Raw genomic sequence first — 19,489 nt, 5'->3', positions numbered from 1 at the left:
ACCAAGAAAAGGTTTCTTTTTTGTAACAGAAGTCAAATGCAACTGCAGTTTTACTGTGTACAGAACTAGGATCTAGACTAGTGTAATGAGACTGTGTCCTAGTTTCTTTGTGGCTACTATTGAGTCCTAAGCAAACAGCATGTATCCTCAAAGTACTTATTTGTGTCATGGTGCACATTTGCTTGTGTACTGGGTGAAAAAAAGGATGAGAAAAGGACACACTTCTAGTGAACAGTCACAATTCACCTGTAGTAGATTAACCTTTTATTCTGCACTGATAATATGCAATGTTTGTAAGTTTGTATCTTGGTAACTTTAAATGACTTCTTCAAGCCATTCTTTTCTCCCTTCAGAGTAATATATTAATTTGTTTTGAACAGCAAAGAAGTGTGGATTTTGAATATGTGGTCATTACACATCATGTCTAGGAAATAAATCTGTATTGACTTAAATAGTTGAACTGCACTTAGTCCCTGTATGGATTCAGAATGAAAGTGACCTTAGCTTATCCATGCACAACTTTGATTTAACTGTCTTTGTCCATTGACAGCTTGATCTGAGATAAAACACTTTCCATTAGGGATACACGTGGAGAAATGCTGAATGTTCATAAAGTATGAACTGATTTCTACATGACCTTCTACAAGTAGGTTGAGAAATGAGACTAATTTTTGAGAGGTCATTTGGTTCTTCTCTTTACTCCTCAATAGGCTCAACCGTACAGAATTGTTTTTGAGAAATGTTTGAGTGGTTTATGAGGGCCTCCAGTGATGGACGCTCAAAGTATTATCTCTCTCAGTGTTAAACTATACTTATAATGAGAAAGCTATTTATAATGCCCAATTAAATCTTGCTGCAGCTGAAGTCAAGTACTACCTGGCCTCTTCACTATATGCAAAAAAAACCCAATTTAGTTCTTGTTATTCCCCTTCTCAGTCTTGTTTTCTATATCTAAGACAACCCCAGGCTGTTCGGTCAGCCTTGCCTCAGACTTTTTATTTTCTGCACCGCTAATCATTCTGTCTCTTTGCTTTCTTCTTTTGGTCTGAATCTGTCTTCAATTGCCTCAAGCTGGACACAGCATCCCAAGCAGGGCCCCCCTCTGCCAGTTAGACTGGTTGATAACTGATGGATGAAAGTCCTCTTCATACATCCCATTATAATGCTTGGGGTTTCAGTATCTGGAGATGTTGACTTGCATTTGTCTTGTTACCCACTATAACACAGGTGCCCTACCTGCTTGTTCCCAGTATGGTAGCTTTCCTGCGTGTGTCATTATTGAACTTCATTCTCTCACTACCCAAGATTTTGCGTCTGATCTTCTGCTTGAATCTGAATTGCAATTATTTTCTAGTGCTTGTGTAGCTTCTCTTACTCAAGGCAGTCTGCTATTATTAATAAAGTTTATTTATTTATTTATAAACTACATTATCTGGGTCACCAGTGAAAATGGTGAGCAGGATTGGCCCTGGGAAGCACTTTGTGAAATACTACTAAACACAGCATTGCTGTTTGATATCCATTTCCAACAAAACTTGAATCTACCACATTAAAGTTTCATCTATTTAAGTTTCCCTGATTTGCATGGGGGGGTGTCCGAAGCCTTATTAATGCCAGAAGGTGTCTGGAACTGCAGCCACCTTCACCCACTTCTCCACTTTTTGGTTAAAGGAAACAAGATTGTGTGAAACCCTTATTCTTAATTGTGAATTTATGTCTAGCTACTCAGTTTCCTTTGAGTGCTTATTTTAGATGATTTCTCAGGTAATTATTGATTAGACAGTTTAATTATATAGCTTGTATTCTGTCCTCCCCATACTCCTATTTAAATTCAGAAAAATGGCCAAACTATCAGTCTCCTGCAAACCCACTGGTTTTCTACAGGCTTCTGTATAGATGACCACTAAATTACCTGGAGATTGCTTCAGTCAGTTCTCTAAATGCTCAAGGATAATTGGAAATACTTACCAGATGAGCAAAGAAACCCTGAATCGAGTATCCTATAAACCTATCCTTCCTTATTCCAGCTTGAGGTTATGCTCTGTTAGACTAGCTATCTTGGTCATGCCAGATTGAACAAAAGAACGATTAAATCCTTTGGTCTTTACAAGGTTTGTTCAGTAATTTCCAGTAATGATTCCTTGCCCCTTTGTCTTCATGATCTGCTTTAGATGCGCATCCTTAAAAACACTGACCTAGTTTCTGTATGCTGCTTTCTTGTATTTGAGGCCATTGAAGACCTTGTGCTTTTCCTGAGGTTCTTAATTTACTTCCCATCCTTCCTTTGTATTGTATCATTTACATTTATTCCCTTAAAGAAATAATGTCATTAAGGAACTGCTGAATTGTCAAAACTGTGTTTTCCCTCACATCTTATTTCCTAAGAGATTCGGAAGAAATTCCTGAAGTTTGCATTCTTGTCTGCTGTCACTGCTTTGTTGTCCTGCTTCCTTTCAAAATCTATGAAGTTCATCCTTTTTATGATCTCCTATGCGTTGCTCTTTTTCACACCTTTGGACTATTTCTCCCTGATTTTGCTAGAGGCAAATGTGGCACACCCACTCTTATCATTGCTTTTTCTATCATTAGGAAGAAAGTACTTATTAGTGCTTTCTATGACTTTCCTGTGCAATCTGCCCTGCTCTGTCCCCTTCTGAACAAGGGATACGTGCGTTCCTTGTGTTCCCTGCTACTACACCATGCTGGTCTCTGGACAAATCACTCAGTTGCTCAAAAAAATGCTTACAACTGCTGGTTGTAAGCAACGCGTAAAATTTGGCTGTGGCAAAATCCTTGATTTTACAGCTTGTTTTGATTGAGAGGCTTTCCTGACCTGTCTCGGCCTGCGTTCTGGACCTTTACCACCCCAGGCTTGTCCTTGCCGCCCTTGCTGAGCCGTGCCCAAGGCGGCTCACCGCCACCAGCGAGCCGGTTATACACACTGCGTGGGAGGGCTGGAGCTCAGGACCACAGGAGAGCGGTGTAAGGTGCTAGGAGAAGGCATTTTGTGCTGAATAAGTGGAAATGTACATCCATTGAACGGACTAGTAAGTAAAAGCTATGCCCTGGTGTTCTCACAAGCCCTGTATTTGGGACCCCTGAAGGTTTGCTACTGGCGCGCTGTTGAAACCCCTCCTGCGTGTTCTTGAAGCCCCCAGGGAGCCCGACAGAGGTGATCGTACTGCCAAGAACCATGCAGTGAAAAGTAGATGAGGGAAGCAAATACTTCCCATAACTCGATACCAGGCCATTAAGAACTTCCAACGGACTGAGCCCTCCCGTCCTGTCAGCTGGCATCTGGGATTCCAAGCAGATCCCAAGCAAAGCCCCGAGGGTTCGGCTCCCCGTGTCACCCGTGGGAGCAGCCACACGAGCCAGCGGCCGCTACGCAGCAAAGGCCGTTCCCCCTCACCCCGGGGCCGGGCGGGCCGCGCAGGCCGCGGCGGGGCCTGGGTGCGGCCGGCGGTGCGGGCCCGGCCTGTGGTAGCCGCACCCGGGCTGCCCGCTGGGGCGCGGCCGTGCCCCGGTGCGGCGGGCGGGCCTCTGCCAGCGTCAGCCTTTGTGCTTCGAGCGCAGGCGGCCGCCCTCCGCCGGGGCCCGCCGGGCCCGGGTCGCCAGGAGGGCCCCGGAGCCGAGACCCGCCGCCCCGCAGCGCCCAGCGGCGGCCGTGACGCCAGGGGGCGGGGGCGGCGCTGGGAGCGCGGCTGCGCCGCGGGCAGGCTGAGCGCGGAGGAAGTCTGGTCCCGCCGGCGCGCCGTCGTGCGAGCGGCCGCCATCTTGTGCGGGAGGTGGTGGCAGCGCTGCGCTGCGCGGAGGAGCGGCGGTCGCGCCTCCCTCGGCTGCCCTCTCCCCGCCGTCGTGCTGCCGCGGCGCCATGTCTGCCGAGAGTCCCGAGCCCGCCTCGGCCGAGGAGCAGAAGGTGGGTGGCCGGCGGCCCCGCCGAGCAGCGGGAGGAGGCCCGCGGGGCTTCTCCCGCCTCCATCTGCGCGCTGAGGCGGAGCGGGGGAGCCGCGGCCGGGCCTCTCCCTCTCTCCGCCGGGGGAGCCTGGCGGGCCGCCGCGGCCCTTAAGGCAGCGGTTCCTGGGCCTGGCCACTCTCCATGCCGCGGCGGGGGAGGAGCCGCGGCCCTTCCGCACCGCGGCGGGCAGCGGGGAGCCGAGCCGGCGGGCTCTTCGGCAGGCCGGGGCGCGGGGCCTGCGGGGAGCGGCGGGGCGGGCGCGGGCCCTGCCGCCCGCCGCGGCCTGGGGCTGGAGGCGGAGGAGCGGCACCGCCGTGCGCTGTTCTCCGGCAGATGGTCGGCGTGCGCTGCCCGGGGCGGGCTAATGGCGCTCCCTCGCTCCCCAGCCGGGCCTGGGCCCCGCTCCGCCTGCCAGGGCCGAACAGGTTCGGCTCCTGGTCACAGCGGTGGAGGCCAGCGAGAATCCGGTTGGCTAAGCGTTTGTTTCGCTTTTAGGAATTTTTCAGCTTTTAATGTAAGCGATTTAGGGCGACAGATAATCTGAAAACAATGGCTGTGACCTGTGCTAGGTAAGGGTTTTAGAAAGAATAACTGGCAGGGTTATCCTGTGATGACACTGTTATGTCATCTCGGTAGCTAATAACGTTATAGTTTTAAGTGGGTTTTGGCTACACAGATGACTGTGCTGTTAGCAGTTTCCCCCTGTGGAATGTGACTTTAAGAAACCGTGTGGGTTTCAGTTTTGTCATTGCTGTGTGGACTCGGTGCGATCTCCACAGTTATTTCTGCTAGGGAGAAGTTATGAAACACAAGTACCGCTTTGAAAGATGCTAAAAGAAAAGCCTTAATCTACCTCGGCTGTCAAGTTTTTGTTTAATAATTTACAATTTGTAATGTGAGTTAGGCGTACGAGTAGAGCTTAGGGGGTTAATATGGAATGATACCTTCTCAATAGGTGCAGTAATCAGAACCAGCTTCTGTGGTAGGTCTGTAATCTACCCTTAAATGTGCGTGTTCTGCAGCTCAACTTAACGTTCATATTAGGTAGATTACTGGAAGGATACTGTTCCTGTTCAAAGCCTATAAAAATAAGTCCCTGGCCTGTGCAGCACTCCTAGAATAGCTCTGTAATAAGAGCATGGTAAAACATGTGGTAGCAAGTTTATTGTAATGCCTTCTAGTGTGTTCTGATTAAGTCAGGTGACTGGGGCTGCCTTTGCCAAGTTTCAGACGGTAGCCTTGAAATCCAATGCTTATACACAGTTCTGAAAAATCACCTTTTATTTGAGGGATGGGAGTCCCTTACTGATCTGCTAGTTTAGTTTTAATACGATGAGGTGTTAAAGGCAAATTAATAACGTCAATATAATAAAACTTTGATTTCTGTGAGTTTATGTCGTGTCAGAATACTGTGATACCAGTGCTGTTACGGCATTGCAATATTAACCTCCGCTAAAACTCAGTGTCTGGGTAGGCAAAATTGAACATTGCCTCAGGTAATGCTTAGCTCTGAAATACTTATATAAACAACCCGTGCTGCAGTACTCATCTGTGTGCCTCAAAAAGATGAAGCCCCTAAATAAACTTTGAGGCAGTGTTTTTGTGATCAGGCCTCTTTTCTAAACTCTGACATGCTGTGAGAAGTTTGTGCACGTGGTAAGTGAGGAAGGTGTTACACAAGAGAGTGATATGAATTGAAAATTTGCCAAAGGCCGACGTTTCCTGTTCTCAGTGTGCGAACTCGGGATAGTGGCAGGGGCAAATTCAGCAACAAAGAAACTTCACATTGGAGAACATATGCTTGGTTGACTGACTGGTTTGGGCTTAAAAGCCTCCTGTATTTTTCAGGAAGCTGTTAGAGGTGGTGTGTTTTGTTTCTGGACTGGCTCTTGCCACATCAGTTCACTGTTGAGCTGTGCTGTTGTCATGCTTTTCCCATTTTCTGCTTTATGTTTTGTCTAATGTCTTGCTGAAGAGGATGAGCTCTTCATACCAGAGTTTTAAAAGGCTGATGGCTGTTTTTCTAGGCATTTGGTTCAGTTGTCCAACAGATAGGGAACTTTACACTGCTAGTACCTCTGTAAAGATGAAAAGCAAAAGCTATCCTTAGATGAGTTAGGTAATTACTGCCCTTCCTGGTAGATCCTTTTAATGAAGTAAGCAGACTTCATTAGCTGTGTCAAATTCCTGTAGAGAGCTAAAATTATAACTTTCGTGTGGTTGTCACTAGGAAGAAGAGCGTGGTATGTCTTTATTTCCGCCCCCCTCCCAAGAATTTTTTATTCTTGGTTGTTGCTTCTGTAACTCAAGGGAGACTGTTGTAAATGTATGAATAGCCTTGCTGGCTTGGGTTAAAGCCTCTGTGGCTCAACAGCACACCTCCAAGAGTGCTCAGTACCATCTAGTCCCCAGAGAAATATAAGGTTAGGACATGCACGCAGTCATCCTCCCCAGAAAACTATCCCAGGTCTCAGCAATCTGTGGTTTAAAAGCCTTCTGAGCTGCGAATGGATATCTCGAGTTGCTTTCGAATCCAGTCTAAATTCTTGGCACCCCTCTGTGACAAGGAGTTCTGCAGCTTAACTGTATTTCAGATGAGGAACTGTTGTCTTAATTATTTTTTGAACCTGCCATCAGCTGGTTTTGTTTGACACTCGAGGTCTTTGTGTTGAAATTCTTTAATTCATCTTAGGTAGTTTTTTGAGTCTTAGTTGTTCTTTGGTCATCATGAGTTAGTGACCATAGCCTGTATCCTTTTCAGCTGCATTGATGCATAACACAGTGTTTCATGTTTTGGTAGCCTGCTGTGTGATCATTTGTCAGCCCTGTGAGTTTGCATAAATGTCTCCTTTGATGCACTGTGAATACATATTTATATAAGCTATTTATTGTTGGCCCTCTGTTCTTAAAAAGTATTTCCTTTTGGTGAGTTTTGGCAAAACATGCCGCCATAAGTTCTTTGTCTGTTGGCTCAACAGTGAGTACCCAGTGATTCAGCATTAGATGTTGAAAATGTTTAGCTGAAAGGATTGCTTTTGAGAAAATTCAGACAGTGCCAGCATGATGGTAAAGCACAATAGGAAGAACAGCAGTTGAGGATTTATTTTTATAACGTGAAAACTGTGGTCTTGTCTAGTATGATATCATACAGTGAGAAATAGTATATATAGTTCTATGTTCACTAGTGTCAGGGAAACTTTGCCCTTTATATGTATTTGTATTTTGTTGTGTTGTCATCTAATAAAAAATATTGGTTTCTGTATTCATGGAAGTTTCTCTGAAACTGTTAGGAGAATTTCTATCTTTCCTTGGTAGAACTGGTAATTCGGATTCCTGCTGTATTGTGCAAAAACTGTCTTTGAAATGTCTTGGCCTATTGGTTAGACGGTTATATTCTAAATCTGTTTTTATAACCATTGTTTCTGAGGCTCCTACCAGAAAGATGTTGAATATTATAGAACTTTGAGTTTTTATGAGATAGAGGAAAGCACTAGGGTTAGTGTAGTGGCTCTACTTTAGCACTTTGGCAGTTCTGGCTTAAGTAGCTCCCAGCTGCTTGTGTTCCTCTGTCCTCCCTGGGAGCTGCAGGGCTAACATACCCTTTTGTGCAGCTGCTTGGTGATCCAGACTGTGGAAACTGATCCAAATGAAACAGGGCGGGACGAGGGGGGTGGGGTGGCGGGGTGGTCAAGGATTTGTTGTTTTTCTGTTGAATTAATTTCTGTAACTCATTCCTGTGGAGTACATGCAGTCATTCTGACTGATGCAATGCAAGGATGATGACACGAATGGAAAAGAGTGTGAAGGGGCTGCCTAAGCAGCTCTAGGTGGATATGAAACCTTAGTCACAGGTGAACTTGAGGCCCTCTTGATTTCAATGGCCGTTCTTATTTCCTGCCTAAACGTCTTGCTGTCTTCAGGTTATGGTAACAATTCAACACTACAGCAGTCAGTGCAAATCAGTATACAGTTTCCCTGAACTAGCAATGGTTTACATGCAAAGGAAAAAAAAAATAGGCCAGATACTGGGAAGTGGCAAAACAAGAATTTCAAATGGAAGATATTTTAGAAATGAGCTAATAGAAGAAATTGTACTTCATGCATCAAATTGCTGCATGGCCTGGAATAGATGAGCATAAAGTAGAGGTTAGTGTTGAAAGACTGGATGAATAAATTGCAGGTTTTGCCAAAATAGTATGTTCAAATGATTACTTTGAGCATCCATGTTTTACAGTATACTCACAAAATAGGCATTTTATTTTACACAACTGCACTCTCAGTCTTCATCCTCCTTTTAAGATAATTATAGACATGTATAGAGAAATACTGTATTGTTACTATTAATATGATAGCAGGCATGTTTTTGAGACTAAGCTGCTTTAACACTGTTCCACGATGAATATCAACACGTTGCAGTTAGAGCGGTCATACAGTCTAGATTGTGGCAGTCTGTGCAGCAAGTGCTAGTCTGTCTGTACCACTTCGCGATCAAACAGGGACAGTTGAAGAAGTCCTGTGGCGTTTGCCCAGCTTTCAACAGTTGTTTGTTCTTAGTGGAGCCCTTGCTTTGACCAAAAAATGTTTTTTGTTTGAGGGATATATTTTTTTATTTATTTATTACTTTGATTTTGGTATCCACTACTTTTATGTGAAACAGAAATGCACTGATTAGATGCAGACATATCTCCAGGAAGGGTATCTAAGATGGGAGGCTGAACTCCTACAGTTGCTGTCAGTATTCAAGAGAGAATGTATGAAAATGTCTTATCAAATAATTGGTATGTTCACTTGGTAGCAGCAATTGGCCTGTTAGTGAATTATCTGCAAAAGTATTCTGCATGAGTCATTCAGTACTGTAAATGAAATATATAATGATGCTCATTGTCTTTCAGGAAATGGAGGATAAGGTGATCAGCCCAGAAAAAGTTGAAGAAGCAAAATTGAAAGCAAGATATCCTCATCTGGGCCAGAAGCCAGGAGGCTCAGACTTCTTGAGAAAGAGGCTTCAAAAAGGGGTGAGTTCTTTATGTCCACGGGGTATGGATAAGAAATTCCCAAATTCCTGTATCTGTGATTTATTTTTTTTCCGCTCCACAGGCCTTTGCCTGAGTAAGCGTACCAAGAAATTTACGCTTTTGTCTGTGAAAGTACAAGGAAGAGAAATTTGTTTCCACAACCCAAATATGAATTGGCTGAGTAGCTGTTTACAGCATCAGTGGCTCAACTGCACCTTTAAGAAAAGACTAAACTTAGAAGCTGGCTTTGTGCTGCTGTGGTAGACTTCATAAAAAAACATAGTAAATACTAAGGGTCAGAATCTCATCCCTGTTTTGTACTGATCTTGCCTTGCTCATTGTGTCTGCAAAACGTATGTCCGCTCTTATTATCCATGTTTTTAGCACATGAAAGCTTGGTGTCCTCTGTGTTACACTAGGCAACATCTGACATCAGTGGCTTGAGAATGGTGGTGTAATTCTGAATATATACTCATAACCAAAAATAGAAGAGTGAAGAGTGAGTTAGACTTTTAATATTGTTCCACGTTTAAGCAGTGTCTCTTTAATTTCTTAGTTACTTAAATATTTTTTTTTTAGTTTAATTATGCATAAAGTGATTATGTAATGCCTTTCAGGCATGCTAGAACTCTATTCTTGGAATAATCCTAATATATCACTACTTCTGATGGTGCTTTCACTGCTGTCACACTGTTTTGTTTTGTTTCTTTTTTTCTTCTTTCTTTTTTTTTTTTTTTTTTTTTTGCTATTGTCTAGGCCCTTTGAGTGCATGCAATGACTCCAGGTATACAACCTTCACAAACCAGCTGTTGGAGTTCAGTGCTGATCTAATTCTGTGCTATCTGGTAACATCTCCTGGGAATTGTTACTGTTGGCAGGTTTTTTTGGATAAGCTTTCTCTTGTAAGCTGGAGCATGTGCAGCATAGTTATTGGCTGCTGGGCACGGGCAGGTGGTAGATTAGGTGAATGCTTTTATGAGTTACGCTGTTAGGTGGTCAGAGGCAGCCTAAATGAGACTTCAGTGGGTTCAGTGTGTATGTAGACGCAGGAGGGAGAAGGTAGGTGTGTGTTGTGATAATCTGGGAAAACGGACCAGCATCCACTCCCTGAGGATGCATGGCCCTAAAGGAATGATGACTGCACTCAGTGCAAATTTGAGAAAAACTCACCACCAATAACAATCTGTACAATCTCTTCATCTTGATTACAGGACTGTTTAATGCAAAGATTATTGCAGCCTATGTTTTCAAATTTGAGCAGAGGTAGACCAGTGGGTATCTATGTTGACAAAGTGTTTGGGATTTTGCTACTTTGATGAAAGATGGCATAAGGTTGTGGATTCCAATTTGTAATCTGCCTTCTTCAGTTCTCTACTCCTGATGTGGTGGTAATAACTTTCTTCCTTTTTTATTATTTTTGTGTAGTGTGCTTAGTGTCTTAAATGAAGAAGCATCTTTATTTGATACAGATGCTGGATTTACTTCAGCCTGCCTGGATTGCTCAAGTTTAAAATAGAGTGAGGATAGTGAGTATGCTTTCAGATAGTGTTTCTGACACAGACACCTGGACATAGTCAGTTTGAAAGAGATGATCAAATAAAGGCCATCTATGAGAAGCTAGAGTAAATCAGAGGAAAATGCAGGAATAAGTTAAAGGAAGAAGTGGACTGATACGCTAATGCGTGAAAGGTGGTAGGTTTTCTCAGATATTTGAAATTTCATTTTTTTTCAAATTATACACATTGAAATGTATATAATCAACTGTAGCCCAGATATTCTTCAGTTTGGCAACTAGGACACACTCTGCCCCTTAATATTTGCTCTCCAGAAATGTTCTGCATTAGGTGCACACACCATTATTAGCACTGTTTCTCTAGAATAATAGTAGATGAGAACCATGCCACATCATGCTTCTGTAGAGGGATTCTGAGCACTTACATGAACAGAAATCTGTTAACAGCAGTAACACATCTAAAGACAGAGTAATTTTTTTATTACCTAGTTGCTGTTTGAAAGTTTCTTTTGGTTGCTTCAGTCTTAAGAGCAAAACATGAACACCTTTCTCCAAATCAGATTATGTTGTATCTCGAGATCTAGTGTGTAGGTGCGGTGCTAGAACGTTGTGGTGTGGTAAACATAGGGATTACACGGTCAAAAGGGTTGAATTGGGAAGGTTTATTCATAAAGTGTGTGGTTTAAATGTACTACTGACTGCATGGGAAGAACAGATTGGTAACTTTAAGGCTCTGGCTGGGAACATTTAAAGCTGCTTTCATGAGGCCTTGCACAAACACCCCTCCACCTCTCCATATTCCCCCTCCCCTTAGGTAAAGGCCAGTTCAGTCAGCTGTTCAAATTACTTCTAACAACTGCTGATACTGAACATTTTGCAGCTGGTTAGTATTAATGCAAAATAAAGAGTATGGTAGTAATACACTGCCTGGAAGCACTTAAACATGGCAGGTAATGGTGGCTATTGTTCAATATATACTGAATATATATATTCATATATAAAATAGCTGAGGAATAAGCCTATATAAAGCAAACTAGGGAGTGTTCTCTTCAGAAGTGACTGTGATTCTAAGCAGCAGTTGCTAGTGTAAATCTTTATCCTGAATCCAATTCTTTTGAACTCACATGCCAATTTATTCAGAATCATGGGTTACAAGTACCTTAATGATAGACCTCATGGTAAAGTGTAAACAAAACACAACTTTTCTTGCAAAATGTGTCAATGAGCAGTTGAGGACAATGCAGATCTTGGATGAAATGCCATGCCTCATCTTACCATGATGCAGACAAATCATAGAAGTCATTTGGCTTTAAAATCCATAGATAACTAAATATTTTGAGAAATCTGACAACAAAAAAGACTGTTAAAGGTTATGCTAATAAAAATATGCTGAAATATTAAGGAACACTTAGAAATTCAAACTTAATGTGCTCGCTTTTATATTCAGAAGAAACCTGGAGTGTGGGATAAGAATTTCTTTCCCATAGTGCTTTTCAGAAGGACTGCACAATAGATTTGACTTCACTAAATAATTGGTTTGGGAACTTTAGGGATTATAGTTTTGCTGTTTTAATGTATGCAGATAGGTTTTCTTGTTAGCATGTAGTTTTATGCTGCTTTGGTCTTCTGGTATGATAGAGCAGGCTCTGTTCTCCAGCTTTAGTTGATGCATTAGTTATTCTGTGTAGCAGAACTTGTTCACTGCAGCAAAATTTACAAATGCAAAGGTTTCACTTGTGAGACCAAAAGCTTTTGGGAAAACTTGGTCAAAAATAGTGTTCATGTATGGGGTGAGTTTAATGATTTATGTAGAACCGTAACTGTATATTTACCTAATGTTAAAAGAGTTTGGCTATGTGTGCTTAATAGTCTTGATACTATGTTTTTTTTAACCAACGCAGAGCTACCTTGCCAAATTGGGAAGATTTTGTAACTTTTTAAAATGTAAAGAATCTATTCAACCATGTAATTCAGTGTATGCATCTGATAAGATTTCAGACTTTTAAATATGTGTGTGTTTTGTCTTCTAGCAAAAATACTTTGATTCTGGTGATTACAACATGGCTAAAGCGAAGATGAAGAATAAACAACTGCCTACTGCAGCTCCTGACAAGACAGAAGTTACTGGTGACCATATTCCTACTCCACAGGATCTTCCACAGCGGAAACCATCTCTTGTTGCTAGCAAGCTGGCTGGCTGACGAGAACAGCTGAACTGCATGATTATTCTCATTCCTGTTATTTCTCCTTAATAGTTATTTCTCACCCTCACATCCCCCTTTTTCTTTCTTACACTAAGTCATGAGACTGACAGCTTTGCAGGTAGCGATAGCATGTGCTGCTATTGTAAGGGAGTACTGTTAAGAGTAAAACGTGTAGTATTTGGACTAGTTGAGAACAATGCACTGATTAAAAAGGACAAGTTTGGTTGGAGCAATGTAATCTACTTGAAAATGTACATATTGCCCATTTCCTAGTGTAGGACTGGTTCCAGCAAGTGACATCGCAAGTTTTACAACTTCTAATGTTTCTGCTTTTGTTATTTCATCTTAATTACAGCATATTTGTATTTAATATAACCTCCAGTTGTGTTGGGTTTTTCTTCTGTGTTTGGGTTTGTTGTCTAAAATAGAGGTTTAGACCACAAGTTGCTAGATGGTACAGCATGTATAAAAACAAAGACAGGGCTCTGATTGAATTTTGTTTCTGCTTTTGAACTTGAACGGCCTTAAACCTGTTTCAGCTTTAACAATAGAGTTTTTACTTGGGCAATATTTGCCCATTCTGGTGTAACTCTTGTGAATCTAGTGCTTATTGACAACTGCCTGTTGAAGCTGGTATTCTTTTCAGTTCCGTAGCTTAGGACACACTTTTGTTGAAGATGTGAATGAAGTGTGCATGTGCATAGACTGTTGAATTCACTCTTGTGCCATTTTTGTAAATACAATAGTTTTGCACAACCTTTTGCAAACGTCTGTTAGTTTTACATTTTAAAAAGCAGATAATGTGCCAATCAAAGCACAAGTGATTCTGTATCTTTCAAAGTCTTGTCCTGAAACTAAGAGCCCAGAATCTTGCTACTGAAAGTAAAAACTGTATACCTGAAATTTGTGAAACACATTTACACTTGACTCAGCCTTATGCTTATGCAGTTGTATGTTTTGTTTTGCAACAACATCCAGCATTCAAATACAAATCCAGAATTTGCACCTGTCATGGTGGCAGGTGCCCTTTCTGTTCAGCAGCTCTTTAAGCTTTTAAAGCTGAAATGCTCTGTCTAATGACATGGAAGATGGCTAAATGTACTGTTCTGGAGAATTTCCTGTGTGGCAGACACCTAGTCTAGGCTTGCTAAGATCTGATATGCAGTTGTCTTTGGGCTATTTTAGACTTCTGGAAGCAGAAGGGTATAATATTTTTTTTCTTGGACTCCTGAAGTGGTAGTAAACTATCTCCTTTTTGCTTTGTTATACAGCAGTCCCTCACTGGCTTTGGGGAAACAAGGAACTGGAAGTGATATTTATATAATGATCTGTTGAGAAATAGGTAACTTTTCATATCAGTAAATAGGAATGAACTTCATCTTTATGATGCAGGTTGTTAAGTACTAGATAGCCAAACTACATAGCTGATTTTAGACAGGTAACTTGATGAATTTAAAAGAGTGTGTGTTCATTGAAATCAGAATATTAAAAGTGTGGTATGATCCATAAAGTAATTGACTTTCATACAGGTAATACAGCCTTGATGTTCTTTGGGAGTATAAGAAACTCTTTAAAAAGGTCAGTTTATTGAATACCTTTGTGTTTAAAGGAATTCTCAAACAGCCTATTAAAAACAAAGCACCAACGTGGATATTATAAGAGAAAACAGTCTTGTCAGATGCATGGTTTTAGAAGGATGTGGTTTGTGTTGACATGTTTAGAAAGGTCTTACAGGATAAAGGACTGCTAGTCAAAAGAACTTTGGCCTGCCTTTTGTGCAATGGCCTCTTCTGAGGGCAAACATGAGGAAATGATCGAGAGAAAATGAATAGTCTTAATTTGGCCCTGTTTTGATAGGAAGATGAGCAAAGTAGATCAGTGTCTATGTAATGTCTTTGGTTCGGAGAAGTTATTCCGGAGAATTTAAAAATTACTAACCTGATGCTTTTCAAGTCTGTATAGTCTTTTTCTGGTAATTAAATGGGCTCTGTTAAGCCTGTCCTTATTGCTTATCCTCCACTAGTATTATAAAGAGTTTGATATTTGTGGAACAGGTTGAAGACACAGACCTACTTCTCTAAGAATTTGGGCTGGGAGAGTAGCAAGGAAACTGGATATATTGAAGCAAACTGCTTTTTATAGATGTTTGTCCTAATGTGAAAATCCCTCTTTATTTTTGTATGTATAAATGAAATTGAAACTTAATGATAGGACTGGGTCTGAAACAAATTTTGAACGGTTTAAGGTGACTTGCTGTGTATTGCCTGGTGCCACTATTCTGTAGCTCACATAAGGTGAGCTTTTGCGATGTTTGGGAAGATACTAAAAAAAAAAAAGCCATTTAAATTAAAACATTCCACTCACTTAGCTACAACTCAGCTTGTCCTGCTGGTTGGACAATACAAGCTCTTCTGATGTTCACGCAGTGACTTGCAGTTCTAAGATTGCTACAAATTCAGCTATGAATATATTATCCATGTGTATACTTGAAGTACTGTAATGCTAACTAGGTCAGTGACTGATTATGAGCCTTCACATCTGACAGACCTCAGCAGCAGGCACAGCTATTTTGATTCTATACACTGTATAAAACTTAAGTCCTATAATCACTTAACAGTAAATCAGACATGACTGCAAATCGATGCTTACTTTCAGCTTACTCCAGCAAGATAACTCAGCTATCCAAACTTATGTACATAATGTATTATATGAGTTTTACCATTTGATAATTGCCTTTTTCAAAGAAAACCTGTCCACACTGTAGACTGGCAGTCCCTTTCATATCTTGCATTTAAAGATAGACAGTGTTTAGTTATTAGAATAGTACTCATGTAGGCTTATAATAGCAGTTAGCACCAACTTTTTATTTGAGATAAAGTGGATTAATTACAACTTCAGATATGTCCCCAAATCTGTAACACCAAAGGCTTCCCTCTCATTGTTCTTGATGTAGTAGGACAGTGTTTGTGTAAAGGCCACAGGAGTACATTTTGTTGGACATATTTACACCCAGTCAAGATGTTAAGGTGATAAAAATGTCAATTGTTCTTTACAAACTTACACATTGTATAGTATACAGAATAAATTGATCTACTTAGTTTTTATTGCAACGTGGAGGTTTGTCTCGTCTTTACTGTGGTTTCCTGAAAGATACTGCATACTTCGGTATTCTCTATGGAAAATTTCTAAAACCTAAATCTTGCTACTCTGTATCATTAAGAAAATGACTAGGCTTTGGTTTTAGTATGTTAGACTACAGAATTACTTTAATGTAATCGCATTTATATATATTTCAGTGCTTATTTTTCTAATAAGGCAATTAAAGCTTATTGTTTGAAAACTCCGTAACAGATGATTGTTTTGGTCCCTTGCAGAGTGAAGGGGATATCTGGGAATTAGCTTGCCATATAGAAGTTGGCATTGTTATAGACTGTTGGCCTGATTTCCAAGAAATCAAGATGCTGGAAAAAGTCCAGTTAATTTCATAATCAGCCTGTGATGTAGGGCTGATCTTTGTGCAACTTCATGATCCGTGTGGTGTATTTACACAGTTAGCTCAGTCATCAAGGTCATAGTAACGCCCTCTATCTAGGCTCTGCATCTCTAACAAAATGCAGAGAAAACTGTCCAATGTAAGTAGCATCGTTCAGAAACCGTGCTGAGGCAGTGCAGGGGCTGCGTTAACACTGGCATTAGTAACCTAAAGTCACTTACCTGAATTTCTGTATGGGGAGTGGCATCAGTTTTCAGGTGAAGTCAAACCATTTGCATATGAGCTTATTGCCCAAATCTGTTTGTAATTAGACCTGAGACAGTTATGGTTCCACAGATGTGTGCTTGGAGAAGCCTTGCATTTAGTGGCGGTGCTTGTAGGATATGACCACATTATTCAGGAGAGAGGCAAGATTGCAGTAACTTGTTTATTTGATGTCTGGGGGGCTTGCTGGGAGCTTTGGAAGAACAGACTGTGTCCATGGTTTGTGTATTGGGTTTTGTTTTTTTTTTTTTAAACTTGGTGTTGGGCTGAATGTGTGATTTGATTATTTATTCCTGCTTTAGTACAAGCGAGCCACCCTCTTTCACATTCACATCTTTGGGTTTTTCATTCCAGTTTCTGGCATCTATAGATCCAAGAGTAACTTGAAATCTGAAAAGTTCCATGGATATTCAAAGCATTTATTCCCATTAAATATTTATCTTGAAAACGCTTCTGGAGTACTCACACAGAGGCAGACAGCCTTGAGCTCAACTGAAGTGCTTGAAAAAGCTTTCGTTTAGGGACAGATGACTGAATTGTCCCTGTCTTTCACAGGCAGTACGTCTTCGTTACAGCAAGGATGCTGCTTGATGTATGTTCATGGTAAATATTCTTGTGTATTTATAGCAGGCACAGAAGTCTGTTTATTTACTGCTTTGGAAAATATTGACAAAGCCTCCACCAGTTTTGGTTGGATGTTTGACTTTGGTTTAAAATGGGAACATGAAAGTACTTTTTGTTTGTGACTGTCTAAATTTAATGACAGATTTCAGTTTGGTTTAGTTTTTTTTTACCTTAATGGCCAACAATGTTGTAGCTCTTACTAAAAGAGCAATATGGTTGGATAATCTGTCAATTTCTTTGACGATATTACAGAACAATCAAATAACTGTCATTGACATTCCTGTTTTTGGGAATCTCTACAGAGACTGGATTCAATTTCTTGCTTGTACTTCTGTCTGTTAGTACAGTGGGGTTGTTTTTCTTACTGGGTTTGAAGAGAAAACAACTGTTAAAAGTCTTCCTGGAGAAACAGCATTTGGATTTTTAAAATGTGTGGTGTTGAATTACATGGATGAAATTACACAGATGCTTAAATGCAAGAATGGGAGCTGTGAATTCTTCTGAACTTCAGTTCTGTTCTCAGGTGATGGTTTTTATACAGTTGAAAAAAAATCTGGCTAATACATGGAAAAGGAAGTAGGTATGTGACATTCTGGAGACCAGAGGAGTCTTCCTAGTATAGGCATAGATGGATAGAGGCAAGCTTTCTGCTTGGGAATATCATGATGTAGGTTTTGGTTTGTCTTTTTTTCGTAAGGCCAAAAAGCCTGGAAATAAATCCCAAGCGTTGCTGGGAGAATGTGCGCATGGTATGTGATTTTCTCTCTTCCTACCTATCTCTTGCATTACATTTCAGAGTTCTCGACTGGTAACTTCAGTCAGTACTGGCTGAAACCAGCCCTGTTTGTTTCCTACAGCTAGAAGTTACAGGCTTCGTCCTTGTAGTGTGAGAACATAGGAAAGGGTCGCAAGGGGATTTTAGCCTATGAACTTCTCAGTTTTGTCTTTCTGGTGAAAGCTACTTGGGGCTAAACTGATGGTCAATGTTGAATATATAAATGCTTTTCTGAAGGAGTGGATAGGCCCATCCACTGTACCACATAAGCCATCTCATGTTCCTTATGTTACCACTATATATTATTTCTGCGCATCTAATGGTTTCTGTTTTTTGTTTGGCCAACAGAAAATCCACTGCTCACTTGCAGTACAGTGTAACAACAACAGAATAGGAAATCCGAATTGAGAAGGGGATTTTTCTGCCACAGTTGAACAGAACATAGATGTAAGAAAAGAGATAGGAGATGCAGGAGATGCATCTTAAAGTAATGAATAAGTAGTCAGTCTAGATAAGTTACAAACAGGTTGTTTCTTGCCAACTTTCAGTGTCCCCAATTCCTGTCCTTAATGACAGATTTGAAATCCTGGTTTATGCAAATTGTGTCAAATCATAGCATATTTTGGACTCTGATATCTATTTTTTGCTGGGGCTTATAATTACATTTGGCTTTGAGCTCCAGCTGATACAGTAATCCACAGTCCGAGCGAACTCCTGAAATTAGTGTCTTTGAATTTAGAATAGAAACCATCCTGAAGAAAGGGTATCAAATATTGGATATGAAGCAGCAGAGTCAGAGGGGAGGTTCAGGTCCCTTCTGAAAACAAAACTGTTGAGATTTCTGTGGTTCATACATCCAGATTCTTAGATTAAACCTATTAAAGGGGGATGATCGCACTCTTAAATATGTGCTGAACATGCACGATGACTGGTAGCTTTAGTATATATCTCTCTGTCTTGCCATAGTGTACACATGAGGAGCTGCTGTGCAAACTTCTTGGCCAAAAACCTCACCCCTGACCTGGCCAGAAATTCACATGAAAGAGTTCTGGGCTTCTCACAGGGCTGAAGGAAAATGTCCAGTTCTGCTGATGGATGTGAGCCTCCTAGGCATGGAACAGTAACAGTAATTGTGGCTGATAATCCTGGACATACTGGCAGAACATGGGGAGGCAGGTATTTTTTTTAATTCAATTCTCATTTGAGTTTCAACTCTGAACAATTCCAGCAAAACCAAGGTTTTCTTTTAATCTCTTCTCTGAAATTACTAACCTTAGTTTACTAGCTGTGAAGACTGTGCCTAATACAAACAACTCTAGGTAAGGCTCCATATTTTCATCTTAACTGTTTTTCGTTTGTGCTTGCTACTTTCTCCATCTCCTTCAGTGAGAAGCAGTGAAGTAGATTGATTATAGCATGTATTGGGAGTGTTGATTTTGGGAGTCCAGATAGTAACAGCCAGAAGTAGAAATCCAGCTGAGCTGATGAGTGATTTTTGAGCAGGTCACCCACCTCTTTCATGGCTCATTTTCTCTGTACGATGGGTCTGTCTGTTTATTTGGTAGTTGCAGCAAGTGTCAGGAGTACAGTTACTACCCATGGAATACCGAGCTGTTATTTGAACAGTTGAAGTTCGCCAAGAT

The 19,489-nt window shown here is 41.2% G+C and overlaps 1 protein-coding gene across 1 annotated transcript; it reads left to right on the top strand.

Annotated features, from left to right (window-relative positions):
- The first annotated feature begins 3,653 nt into the window (after positions 1-3,653).
- Positions 3,654-16,038, top strand: ARPP19 (cAMP regulated phosphoprotein 19). The gene is made up of 3 exons (XM_055716812.1): positions 3,654-3,919; positions 8,851-8,973; positions 12,517-16,038. The coding sequence occupies exons 1-3, from the start codon at positions 3,875-3,877 to the stop codon at positions 12,685-12,687; spliced, it is 339 nt and encodes a 112-aa protein (XP_055572787.1). The 5' UTR covers positions 3,654-3,874; the 3' UTR covers positions 12,688-16,038.
- Positions 16,039-19,489: the final 3,451 nt, after the last annotated feature.

Source organism: Falco cherrug, chromosome 7 (assembly GCF_023634085.1).
Source record: "Falco cherrug isolate bFalChe1 chromosome 7, bFalChe1.pri, whole genome shotgun sequence".
NCBI classification, from domain to species: domain Eukaryota; kingdom Metazoa; phylum Chordata; class Aves; order Falconiformes; family Falconidae; genus Falco; species Falco cherrug.
Note: the sequence above shows the minus strand (reverse complement) of the source record. Positions and strands in the feature narration are given on the sequence as shown.

Excerpts from the sequence above, each read along its gene's own strand:
- ARPP19 (XM_055716812.1), top strand. The coding sequence starts at position 3,875 with ATGTCTGCCGAGAGTCCCGAGCCCGCCTCGGCCGAGGAGCAGAAG. Across the intron at positions 3,920-8,850 it reads CCTCGGCCGAGGAGCAGAAG|GAAATGGAGGATAAGGTGAT; the intron begins GTGGGTGGCCGG and ends ATTGTCTTTCAG. Across the intron at positions 8,974-12,516 it reads GAAAGAGGCTTCAAAAAGGG|CAAAAATACTTTGATTCTGG; the intron begins GTGAGTTCTTTA and ends TTTGTCTTCTAG.